The sequence below is a fragment of the Arachis ipaensis genome, chromosome B06, assembly GCF_000816755.2.
Source record: "Arachis ipaensis cultivar K30076 chromosome B06, Araip1.1, whole genome shotgun sequence".
Taxonomy (NCBI): Eukaryota; Viridiplantae; Streptophyta; class Magnoliopsida; order Fabales; family Fabaceae; genus Arachis; species Arachis ipaensis.
In genome coordinates, this window is record NC_029790.2 from 14,836,495 (window position 1) to 14,849,278 (window position 12,784).

A 12,784-nucleotide genomic window follows, 5' to 3' on the forward strand; every position below is an offset into this window, starting at 1 on the left:
TGACAAAAAAAGAGAGGCAAACAAGTTTCCAATTTAAATTGTATAGCCATGAGCCATCTAAAGTACTAGGTTGTCGAAAACAAAAGGTAAGCCAACCTTATGCCCGAGTGAAGTCCTATGAAATGGTAATTTTAGATCCACAGGACCTGCTGAAACTTTACACGTCTTAAATAATAATTAAGTTAAAACGCATAACTACATGAATTTTCAATTAAAAGTAGAGAAGAAAAAGACGGGGGAATTCTAACGATGTTGATTCAAACCGGCAACAATCTAAGGCAATGTCAAAAACTCGGCTAAATAAATAACAAGAATCTTCAAGAAATGCTGCATCATGATGACAGTGTTAAGCTCTTCAAGGCAGTTGTAAGTTGAGGAAGCTTGTCGGGAGCTCTCTGCTTGTAATCTTTCTCCAACACTTTGGCTGCTAGAGATTGTACCTGTGATCCTTCTTTCTCTTCCTTGCTCTTCCCTTTTGTAACCTGTGTGATGGCCGACGTGCACTGGAGAACAGGAGCACAGCTCAATTTTCAGGCATATAAATTACTAGTTGTGTAAAGAACTCATTAATCCCAAGCTTCAGAAGAAAATCAACAATCTATGGAGAAAAATCTTAAATTCATCAAAGCATAACTAAATGATTGCTTTCACTATAACCAATAAAACCTTTTTGTTCATCCCTCCACCAAATAACGCCATGTTAAGTTCTACAGACATGAAGTTGCACCGAACCACACGACAAAACACTCACAAGGGAGGAAGGGAGAAAGAACTCACCAAGCATACACCAAAAAGTGCTCTTGTATTCTTGCCTCCAGTCAGGTCAATAGTGGATGTATAGTATTTCTTGGCAGTTTGGAGATTCTCTAATCCACCAAGTGTATAAAGCACCTGAGAGTATCATAATTTAAGATGATGCTGATGAAAGCTCGTAGAGCAACTATTGCGCTGCCATTCACATAATCCATGGCATGCAATGTTCTGTGCCCTGCTATTAACATAGCAAAGAAATGGGGAAAAAATCACAGTTACTAGAGACATAACTTACATCGGCATAGGCTAAGTGGTAGAGTGGCACAGTAGGTTGCGATAATATTAACTCCTCGTAGCAAAATGCTGCTTGTTTATACCTGATAGAAAGATAGAAATATTAGTTAAATAATAATATAATAATATAATGCAGTCAACTAAATAATCGATAACATAATAAAATCCTAATAATAACTTTTTTCGGATGGAAAGAGAAAAACAGCAGAATAAAAAATCTTACATTTGCAAGGAGACATATATTTCGGCCAGTTCTCTCCATGCATCATGATCTGCCATGAATCTGTTAAAATAAGAAAAAATAATTCAAACACTTGATTTAGTTTTTTAAGGTACAGGAAAAAATTTCCTTTTTATCATCAATGAAGGGATGGTATAAATAATTACAAAAGGGGTCCCTCACATTTCTAGATATTTATTAAGCCATTCAATAGCTCCTGGAATGTTGCCTTGTGCCTTTGCCATAGCCACTCTCCTCTTATGGATGGTCTGTAAAGTAGAAAAAACAACCAAGGGGAGACAAACTTAAGCTTTTGGCTTTCTTTGATTATGCAACCCAGCTTAAATTGGGTGATAAAGATTATGCATCAATCATATGATAAAACATAACAAAAAAGGAAATCATTGTTTGATCACATAAAGTAAGAGAGCAACTAGTATGCTAGTTCCTTTAGGTTTCCCATAAGGATAAGTGGCCTTACTTGATCAAGAGGATTATCCTCCAGTAGGCTTGAGTATGCCTTGTCTGCTAATTCCCAGGACCCTTTAGCTTCAAGCAACAATGCCTCCAACCTGCCTGTAATTTTTCCACGAGTAAGGCACCAGTAATCAATTTTTCCAGGGAAAAAATATGCAGAAATGCATATGCACAGTGAAAGCTATTTGGATAATTGAGTAATAAATAAGATCATAGGAAGCACAAACACATTTAGCCAAAGTAACACTACCTACATACATAACTCACAAAACTGCACATGCAGTCCCACTTAAATTTGTTTTCCCTTTTAGGCTTCCATGGTGGATAAATGTAGTGCGAGATAAATCATAAGAGTTGCGTACTTTAGATTGTGCTATATACTTGACAAATTAAAGTTACCATATCCATAACATAAAAAAAGTGCAAATTAGAAGGTAACTTACCAACTCGTTTACTGTCTGGGAATTTCTTCCGGAGAACCTTTATACAGTCCTGATAAATAAGTAAATTATTGTCAACTTCAAGAGGATAAAACCTCAAGCCATTAGGTTTCTCATCACATATGAAAGGAAAAAATGCAGCAAACACTCGATTTTGGCAACATAAATAACATGATTGGCAGCATACACACTGGTTTTCAAAAATCTAAAATGCTAACAAGATCAAAACATCTTGCCCAAAAGTTTTAATTAGAATGATACAACCTGTTGTGAAAGAATCATGATTCATGCTACAGCCAGATATTGTAAAACCATTATTTTCTCCATCCACGACCACCACAAGAGAAAAGGGGAGTAGGGGACTCAGACTTATAAAAGCAATTGGCCAGAAGATGAAAAGCAGCCAAAGACACCGCATATCTCATCACTCATAAGTGACGTAATGTTGTACAACCACCATGCTCCATGAAAACAAAGGTATCAAATAATCATATAATGCATTGAAGAACACATAAGCAACATTATAACACGCATGCCACCTCCATAACATAAGTAAGAATTAGAAAAGGAAAAATATATACATTAGTAAAAAGACAATGCATTCACAACATTGTTGAATGATCATAGAACTAAACTGAACTGCAAGCCAACAAAGATACCTCAATAAGTGGAAGCAAAGATTTCATAATTCAACGTGCAAAGCATTGTATTATATGAAAGAGACTAAGGGAGAGGAAAGAGATCAACACCTTAGCAACATCAAGACTTTGGCAATCCATAGCCGCAACAGCAACCTGTTCATACAAAGTCCACTCTGCATCAAGAAATAAACAATCAATAGTCATTCAGAAAAAGTAGACTTGCAACTGAACTGAATTTTAGTGAAAAAGCATTCCATCACTGCAACTAACAGAAACCTAATATATAAAGGAAATCGGTACATAACATAATGAAATAACCAGAGAACTAAAAGCATAAGAATGAAATTAGGTCAAAAAGTAAGGGTATGATGGTGACCTTCAGGGCCAAGAGCGGATCGCTTGGAAGGATTGTTCAGGATGGAGAGGCCATGCTTGAGGACTTTGTCTGAGCGGCGAAGCTTGAGCTTCCTTACGAGACAGAGGTACTCCCATGCTCCACCTCCGGCGTTGTCCACCTGGCTCTCGAGGCGGTTCAGTTGGTTCTCCTCCGTTTTCGTAACCATCTTGTGCCCCAATTCACACGCAGATCGAACAACTGATCGATTTTATTCGCAATCAGAATAAGAAAAGAAAGAGTAGTGTCTGCTCTCGGCGGCTTGGGAGGGGTTTGAGGTTTGGATCTGATGCAGTGATGGTGTTGGAGTGAAGTGTGCGCCACAGAGAGACGCTATCTAAGGTCCAAATTGACTTTGGATGGATCGCACTTCCCACTTTCACTTCCACTGCGCCACCCTCCTTGCCAACTAAACTCGATTAAGGGGAAAAAAAAATATCTCCAATATCGAAATCTATGATATAATATAATCCATATTTATATTTCTATACTCTCTATAATAATAATGAGAATATAAACAAAAGTTTGTGTACACATTTTTCTTTTTAAAATATTTTTATTAAGAGTAATACTACATGTACACTAAAGTCAGTCACCAAAGTCAACCAACAATATAAAATACATATTAGAATTAGAATACAAATACACATTAAAAATAAATTAAACTAGACATATATTTATACACAAATATATTAGTGGCTTATTTTAGTGGCTGATTTTAGTATACAAATAGTATTTTTATTTTTATTTTTTTTATACTTGTATTTTTGTTTTATTAAATACTTTAAAATGTTACTAAATCTAAAAAGTGAATTTATAATCATTAGTTTAATGTAATATACACATTATCTTAATTAATTTTAAATTTATTATTATTCATATTTAATCAATAAAAAGTAAATTAATAAAAACACTAATATCTATTAATATATTAATTTAAGGACCAAAATTGTACTTAATGCTTAATTTAAATTATAAAGGATGAGTAATTATAAAACAGATAATGATACCGAATATAAAAGACATGAAAAAAATTACGAGTCAATTGCTATATTGATTATTTGTGGAGTTACCAATTGCTACTTGCAATATGTTCTCAAATAAGAGAAAAGGACTTCAAAATTACCAGGATATCAATGGCTATTAGAATTAAAAGAAAGAAATGAAATGCGATTTTTTGAACAATTTAGAATGAAAAAATGAGTGTCTAATCGTTTATGCAATAACTTGGTTTTTAATTATGGTTTGAAACCCATAAAAGGTGTTAGTGAAAAAGAGATGGTAGCAACATTCTTATACAAGCTTGGATAATGAGCTTCTTATAAAATGTTGGAAGAACGATTTCAACATTCAGGTCAAATCATATTTTGTCAATTTCATCATGTCCTATTAAAAGTTTGATAATAGCCTAGAGAATAATAGTTAAATTTATAGCCTCCTTTTTAACTCTGGTTCACTTAGCTTGAAACTGGATTTCAAACTTATTTGTTGTTGAGTTTGTCAAGTTGATATTTCAGACAATTTTATTTTGTCTCTTTACAATAGGTCAGGAACAAAGCAACTCTTTACTTTTGGATTGCTGTGACTTCTGAAGAATGGACAATTCATGACACTTTTGTTTTGTCTCATATCGAAGGAAAACAAAAAAAAAGTAGAGAATAGATAATCACACAACCATATATCCTGGTTCAACCACCATGTGTAATTTAACCTACATTCAATCTCCACCACAACTGTGATAGAATTTTCACTATCTTTCACAAAGATTACATTCACTAATTTTTCTAAGATCTAACATAAACCTATCTAGGACAAACCTAACTTCTACCCAAGTTAGATTTGGCTAGATTCACTCCTAGACTTTCAACCATTAAGTACTCACCCAATTTAGTAATGGAATTTTTCAGGATCATGTGTACAAAATAGAAATACAAACAAAAGAGTTTGACATAATTTTTTGGCTTTTTCTATATAACTCTTTTTGTCTTTTCTCTCAATGGATTTTACTGATACCTCACTTAATGTCTTTTTTCATTAAAAAGAAATAAAGAAAGATGAACACTTAAGAACAAAAAATTTAATGTAAAATCATAAAGGAGAAGAAGGGATAACTTGAAAGCTATGAAGACCCAAATTAAATTTGTGGCTCACTCCTTACTTCAATTTCTCGCCGTTTATCCCTTTAATAGAGGAGTAAAACTTCCAAAACTTGAACTTATGTTGAACAATTTTGACTTCTTCTTCCCCAAATAACACAACAACAGCGCAAAGAAGAGATAGGACAGTAGCAGTGATTAAAGTTAACATGAATTCTTACCTAACTACTTTTCTTTCTTCCTTTCTCAATTTTCTTCAAAGATGTGAGCCATTCATCAATACTTTGGCTCCAAATTTTGTTCTTGACCTTTAGTTTGTAGCAGAGCTTCATAACCTCCATTTTCTTCAAGTTTCTCATTCGGTGCATGTAGGAGGAAAGCATCTTTAACAAGCTACAATGAAGCACAAAGATAAAGATGATTTTCTGATTTACCTTTGATTTGATCTTTGCTTTTGTTCCTAACCTCTGACTTTTTTTCTTCTTTCCTTTTTGTTTAATGATTTGGCAATCACCTTTTTCTTCTTGATTTGAATGCTAATCAGAGCTTCCTTTTCTTGTTTTCTCTTGGAGCTAATTCACGTGGGTTGGAGAAGAGATAAGAGAGAGAATGAGTTACTTCTTTTCATCTTGGATAGTGATTTATAACTATTCATTGGGCCATCAATGAATGGAATGAGTTGAATGCTTTTGGTCATAAGCTCGATCCATCATTAGGCTTTACTTGTTACTCTTTTATTTGAATTTGGCCTGCACACTAGCCAAACAAGTTATTCACACAATTTTGGACTTTTGACCCAATGTTATAATGTTTGATCATCGTCAAATTATTGTCTGTTTGATTGAAATAATGTCTAATTTTGTTAAAATTGAGATTTCTGATTGGTTTGATTTGAAATGATCTTTATATTTAAAAGTCTGGAATTGATTTTATTGGAAACTGATTTGGTCTTGAACCTCTTGAAAAGAGTTGAGGATTGGTTTGGTTGGGACCTGAAAAGGGTAGTAAAGTCCAAGTTTTAGGGGAGATGCTGCCAAAATTTTTATAAAATCTAAGACTTTATTTGAAATATTATTTTTAAAAATAATGAATTATGCTTTAAATTGAATTATTGATAAATGATTTATGTTTGAACTTATTTTAATACCAAAATTATTATCTTTTGAATGTGATTTATTTAAGAAAAGAATTATGTTTTAAAGTCAATTTAAAGATGAAAATTCTTATGTTTTGGAAATTGATTTAAGTAAACAGATTTGGAGGAGTTTTAGTGGATTTAAAAGAAACTTGAATTTAGAGTAACTAATTTCACTTGATGATGTTTTAGGAAAAGTTTGAAATATTCTCTAAAACTTTGATTTAGTAAAACTGAAATAATTTTCGAGCCTTTGAAAATAGGTTTAAGAATGATATTGAAAATTAGTTTTCGGTTTAAAAGGATTTGGTTTTGGTTTAAGAAGTTTTGAAATCGGTTTAGAATGTTTGGATATATGATTTGGTTTTATTTTAAATTCTATCTTATTTATTTAATTAAAAAAGCTAAGGTTTTAGAGGTTTTTAATAAATTTAAGAAAATGAGTTAGGTTATTCACCCCTAAAGTCTTAAGACTCTGCTGAGGAATTTTATGGCTAAATCCAGATTTAGAAATGAATGATTTTGAGTCTTTCAAAAGAGATTTTGAATTTGGCATGGTTTTGAAATTGTTTGGAAGTTTTGGAAAGATGTGGAAAGTGGTTCCATTTTGAAAAGTAATTCTTGGCAAGGTGTGAATTGAATACGTTTGTTATTTAAAAGTAAATGGGTCAAGAATGATTTTGAAATAAGATATTGAGCCTGATTGATTGTGGATATCATCAAGATTGATGAGTTATTGTTTGGTAGGCGTAAGAGTCGGGTTCGTCCCGCTTGCGCTGAGTTGTAGGCATAAGGGCCGGGTTCGTCCCGCTTATGCTGAGAGATTTGATATTGATGAGATTGTTGATAAGTCGCTTGCGCTTGGAAAGGACAGTGGTTAATCCCACTTGTCGAGGTTACAGCGCCCGTGTAAGGACGGTGGTTAATCCCGCTTACGTGTAGATGTGAGGTCGGAGGCAGAGTATCCCGCTCACATCCTTTCGGATCACAGGAGTGTGCACGCACTGACATCCTGGATTGTGTGTCGGGCACGTTATCCCAGGGAGTTTCCATTTATTCGTGACCAAAAGGCAACATTCCTATGGGAATGTGTCGGGTTAGCAATTGAACCGACAATGTAATATCACATCCAGTAGGACAGACATTCATCATTTGCATCTATGTGACATTGTTTGGGTGTGCATATTGTAATTGGTTTGCCTATGTGAATACTTATGTTAACTGCTAACTGTTATACTTGTTGTAATTGCTTTTGATTGTGTTTGAACCATATTAATTTTGATTGTGTTTGAATTGGTCGGGTTGTGATGAATTGGTTGATGATTGAGTTATTTGGGTCAGGGGCCGTGTTGGTTTTAGATGGGCCTGAGGCCATGATTGGTATGTTTGAGGTCTTAGTAAAGTATGAAAAATCAAACTAGTTCAGCATAGACTTAATGAACCTATACTTGGGACAGGTTGGTCATTCATACTATTAGGAAAGATTGTAAGATTTTTATAACAGGGGAAAAAGTTTTCCAAGCTTTGGATAATTAGCTAATTTTCTCTTTTGAAACGGATTTTTGGATGTTAACTCTTTGGCTTTCAAAAAGGCACGTAAGATGAGCAATGATCACTGTACACTTAAAAATAGTTTTATTTTTACGTATCTTATTATAGCAATTCTGACATTCTGTAACCCTATAAGGAGAACCCTTTCAAGGACGATGTTCTCACTCCCCTACAGGTTTTTCCTTTTCAGGATATGGGCGACGAAGCTTCAGAAGAGTTATATTCATTTTCTGTTTATTCGGTATTTTTGTATTATCTTAGTTATTATTTTTTCCTTGCCTTTATCTTTATTAATTTTGTAAGAGGAATAGGAATTTATGATATGTATATTTGTAAGTTAGTGTGATATATATATATATTAAGGTATTGTATCTGGTTTGTATGTTCATATATGTTTATGTTTTCAACGAAAAAGTGTTTTAGAAAGGTTATGCGGTTTTAAGTTTAAACAAGCTCCTATTTTAGTATTAAATATGTTTAGAGTTGTCGTAATATCCAAGCTATCAGAGTGGCGCAGCCGGAAGCGTGACATTCTGATAGTGAGGGTGTTACACAAATCATATAGTTGACTAATGCTTAGAAGATTGTGTTTTAATCCATCAACTAATAATACATTGTCTATAACAGGTAGAGAAATTCTTACCCACTTTATCTACGGCTTGATTTTTTCTTTTCCATCATCACTGAAAGTTACGAATCCTCCTTCGTACTTGTTGAGTTTGATGAAGAATGTAGTCTTTCCAATCATGTGCCTTGAGCATTCACTATCCAAGTACCACATGTCCTTCTTTTTCTTGGATGCAAGGTAAATCTGCACAACATTAGGTGATCTTAGGTATCTGAATCATTTTGGATCCTTTGATGTTAAACCATCTTGGTTACCCAAGAGTATTGAAATTTCTAATCATCTTGTAACTTTATTTTCAATTTTTCTTTCAAAAACAAAACATTGATGAGATGAATGTCCATGTTTTTTGTAAGTTTGACAATAATTCTTCTTAGCTGAATTTTTCAAGTGATTAGAGATTTGAAATCGTTTATTTTTGGAAGTTGAAACTTCATTTTCAACAAGAGGTTTTTCAAAAACAGTTTCATTCTTGTCAAAATAACTCAACCCAAATTTTTCAAAATAAAGGTCTTTGAGTAGCTAGTAATTTGTCTAAGTTACCAGAACTTTGAGCAAATTTAGCTATGTCTTGATTTAAACCTTTAATCACTTTATGAAACCTTTCATTTTTATCAATTCGGTCTATTAAATTAATAACTGAATACTTTCCTACAAGTTTTTCATTTTCAGATTTGAGCTGCTTATTTTCTTCAAGTAAGTCAATAGCATTTTTAGCTTCATTCAATTTTTCTTTAAGGTGTGCATTTTTGGCTTTTCAAGAATCATTTTTAGCCTCACATGTATAGCATCTATCCAAAACTTTTCTAACATGTCCAGTTAAATCATCAATTATTTGATAGAGTTCTTCATTAGTTAGAAAAAAAATAATTATTTACCTTTTCTGCTTTATTATCATCAACCATAAGACAAACATGATCTTCATGCTCAGATTCTTTTTCTTCTGAATTATTTTCCAAGTCCTCACATGAAGCTGTCAAAACCTTTTTCTTGTCCTTCCTTATCTTGTCTTCCTTCTTGAACTTGGGACAGTCATACTTGAAGTGATCGGCCTTCTTGCAGTGATGATAAATGATCTTGCTAAGGTATCTCTTGTGTTCCTTTGAGCTTGAACATTTGCTCTTTCCTTTGTTCCTCATGAGCCTCTTTAGTCTCATAGCAAAAAATATAATTTTGTCATCTGATAAACTATAATTGGAATCATCTTCCAATGACTCAATAGTAGATTTCAAGGCCACTTCTTTCTTTTGTGTCATAGTTAATGTGAGTGATTTCATAGGCAAGTAGTTTAATTTTTCTCTCAACTTATCATATGACATTTGGTTCAGATTACCACTCTCAGAAATGACAGTTGTTTTTGTTTCCCACTCTTTGGAAGGCTTCTCAGTATTTTTTCACTAGCACTTGTTCGGTGTGAGTAATCTCCATAGCATCCAAGATATTGACAATGACCGAGAATCTCTCGAACATTTCATCGATGGTTTCTCCTTCCTTCATTGTGAACATCTAATATTTTTTCTTAGCATATCGATCCTTGTTTTCTTCACTTTTTCAGTGCCTTCATGAATGACTTGGAGCTTATCGCAAATCTCTTTTGCTGTTTTGTACCTTGATACATTCTGGTACTCCTCAAAACTAATTGAGCAATGTATCATGTTGATTGCCTTTACATTCAATTCCACCTTTTTCTTGTCTTCATCATTCTATTAAACTTCTTCTTTGGGAGTCATAACTCCTTCTGCACTTGTTTTGGTTGGAACTTGTAGACCGTTTATGATGATCTTCCAGATATTATAGTCAACAGATTGAATAAATATATGCATTCTTTCCTTTCAATAATTGTAGTTCTTGACGTTGAAAAAAGAAAGTCTGTTGTTGGATTGACCCTCACTGAGTGTATAAGTCACGACATTCGAATTCATGTTGTTGGCCATTTGGATCTTTGCTCCAAATGTAAAGCTTGATTTCTTGAGAACAAGTTCTGATGCCAATTGAAGGTTTGCTAATGGTCTAGATAAGGGGGTTGAATCTATAGCCTCTTTTTTAACTCGTGTTCACTTAGCTTCAAACTGGATTTGGAACTTATTTGCTGTTGAGTATGTCAAGTTGATATTTCAGGAGATAATTTTATTTTGTCTCTTCTCAATAGGATCAAGAACAAAGAAACTCTATACTTTTGGATTGTTGTGACTTCTAAATAATAGACAATTGAGGAGACACTTTTATTTTGTCTAATATCGAAAGAAAACAAAAGAAAAGTAGAAAAGAGAGAAGTAAACAGTTATGTATCCTGGTTTAGCCACCATGTGTAATATAACCTACATCCAGTCTTCACCATAACAGTGATAGAATTTTCACAATCTTTCACAAAGATTACATTCACCAATTTCTCTAAGATTCAACCTAATTTTATTTGGGACAAACTCAGCTTCTGCCCAAGCTAAATTTGGTTAGATTCACTTTCTAAGTTTTCAACCACTAAGTGCTCACCCAATTTAGCAAGAAAATTCCCTCATGATCATGTGTACAAAAGAGAAATATAAACAAAAGAGTTTGACATAATTTTCTGGCTTTTTCTAGATAACTCTCTTTGTCTTTTCTCTCAATGACTTCTATTGATACCTCACTTAATGCCTTTTTTCATTGAAAAGAAATAAAGAAAGATGAACATTAAAGAAATAAAAAATTTAATGTAAACTCATGAAGGAGAAGGGATAACTTGAAAGTTATGAAAATTCAAACTTGTGTGTTCACTTCTTACTTCAATTTCTGGCCATTTATCCCTTTAACAGAGGAGTAAATTTTTCAAATCTTGAACTTGACTTGAACAACTTTGACTTTTTCTTCTCCAAATAACACAACAGCAACGCAAATAAGAGATGAGACAGCAGCAGTGATTAAAATTAACATGCATTATTACCTATCTTCTTCTCTTTCTTCTTTTTTTAATTTTCTTCAAGGTTCTGAGCCATTCATTAATACTTTGGCTCCAAGTTTTGTTCTTGACCCTTCGTTTCTAGCAGAGTTTCATAACCTCCATTTTCTTCAAGTTTCTTGTTTGGTGCATGTAAGAGAAAAACATCTTCAACAAGCTTCAATGAAGCACAAAGATGGAAATGATTCTCTGATTCACCTTTGATTTATCTTTACTTTTGTGCCCTAACCTTTGACTTTTCTTCTTCTTTCTCTTTTGTTTTTTGATTTCGGCAATCACTTTTTTCTTTTTGATTTGAGCTCTAATCAGAGATTCCTTTTCTTGCTTTCTTTTGGAGCTACGTGGGTTAGAGAAGAGATAAGAGAGAGAATGAGTTCGGTCACTTTACTTTGGTTCAGAAGAGAGTGAGTTGTTTCTTTTCATTTAGGATAGTGATTTGCAACTATTCCTTGGGCCATCAATGAACGGAATGAGCTGAATGCTTTTGGTCATGGGCCTGATCCATCTTTGGACCTTGCTTGTTGCTCTTTTATTTGAATTTAGCCTGCACACTAGCCAAACAAGTTATTCATACAATTTTGGACTTTTAGTCCAATATTATAATATTATTGTTATAGTTTCTTCAAATTCAACACCTATCATATATAAAGAAATTATAAAAAAAAAACATAATTAAACCTATTCAATAGCGGAGCTTGAAATTTTTTTTTGAAAAAGTCACAAATTTAGCACAAAATATTTAAATATTGTAAAAGCTAAGAAAAGAGAAGGAGAATATAAAATTGTATAATTTAAAAATTGTTGGAAATAAAATTTGAATTCACAAATTTATAAGAAAAAAAAATCTAACTTTAGTAAATGAGCTAAATCAACTACAAATACACTTATATTATTATATAATATCTAATCATTTTTAAAAATTTTGGAGGCTATGGCTTTCTATTATTCTGTTAAACTCCGCCTCTAAATTTATTGACCTTAATTTTAGAGATATACCTAAATATATTATAGATAATGATAAGTATTGGTCGTATTTCAAAGATTGTATTAAGGCTATAGATGACACGCATATAACAATTTATGTTCATTAAGATGAGCAAGTGTGATTTATTGGTAGAAAAGAAAATACTACAACAAATGTAATGACCGTGTAATTTTAATATATGTTTTATATTTATATGGATTGGTTGAGAAGGCTCTACACATAATGTAAAATCCGGTCA

General features: G+C 33.0%; 2 protein-coding genes across 2 annotated transcripts; both read right to left on the bottom strand.

Annotated features, from left to right (window-relative positions):
- LOC107645834 (ER membrane protein complex subunit 2) lies at positions 1-3,686 on the bottom strand. The gene is made up of 9 exons (XM_016349960.2): positions 3,202-3,686; positions 2,934-2,998; positions 2,188-2,236; positions 1,749-1,843; positions 1,451-1,536; positions 1,271-1,330; positions 1,049-1,130; positions 778-891; positions 1-503 (listed from the first exon to the last, which is right to left on the bottom strand). Exons 1-9 carry the CDS (start codon positions 3,386-3,388, stop codon positions 333-335), a joined length of 909 nt encoding a protein of 302 aa, XP_016205446.1. The 5' UTR covers positions 3,389-3,686; the 3' UTR covers positions 1-332.
- On the bottom strand, positions 8,654-9,882 carry LOC107646466. Its single transcript, XM_016350649.1, has 2 exons — positions 9,505-9,882; positions 8,654-8,812 (listed from the first exon to the last, which is right to left on the bottom strand). The coding sequence occupies exons 1-2, from the start codon at positions 9,880-9,882 to the stop codon at positions 8,654-8,656; spliced, it is 537 nt and encodes a 178-aa protein (XP_016206135.1).

What these genes read in the sequence shown, in the direction of transcription:
- LOC107645834 (XM_016349960.2), bottom strand. Translation starts at nt 3,388, where the DNA reads ATGGTTACGAAAACGGAGGAGAACCAACTGAACCGCCTCGAGAGCCAG. An exon ending in AAAGTCTTGATGTTGCTAAG is followed by an intron (nt 2,237 to 2,933) that starts GTGTTGATCTCT and finishes CTTATTTATCAG; the next exon opens with GACTGTATAAAGGTTCTCCG. An exon ending in CCCAGACAGTAAACGAGTTG is followed by an intron (nt 1,844 to 2,187) that starts GTAAGTTACCTT and finishes GAAAAATTACAG; the next exon opens with GCAGGTTGGAGGCATTGTTG.
- LOC107646466 (XM_016350649.1), bottom strand. Translation starts at nt 9,882, where the DNA reads ATGACACAAAAGAAAGAAGTGGCCTTGAAATCTACTATTGAGTCATTG. An exon ending in ATGATAATAAAGCAGAAAAG is followed by an intron (nt 8,813 to 9,504) that starts GTAAATAATTAT and finishes AATGTTGTGCAG; the next exon opens with ATTTACCTTGCATCCAAGAA.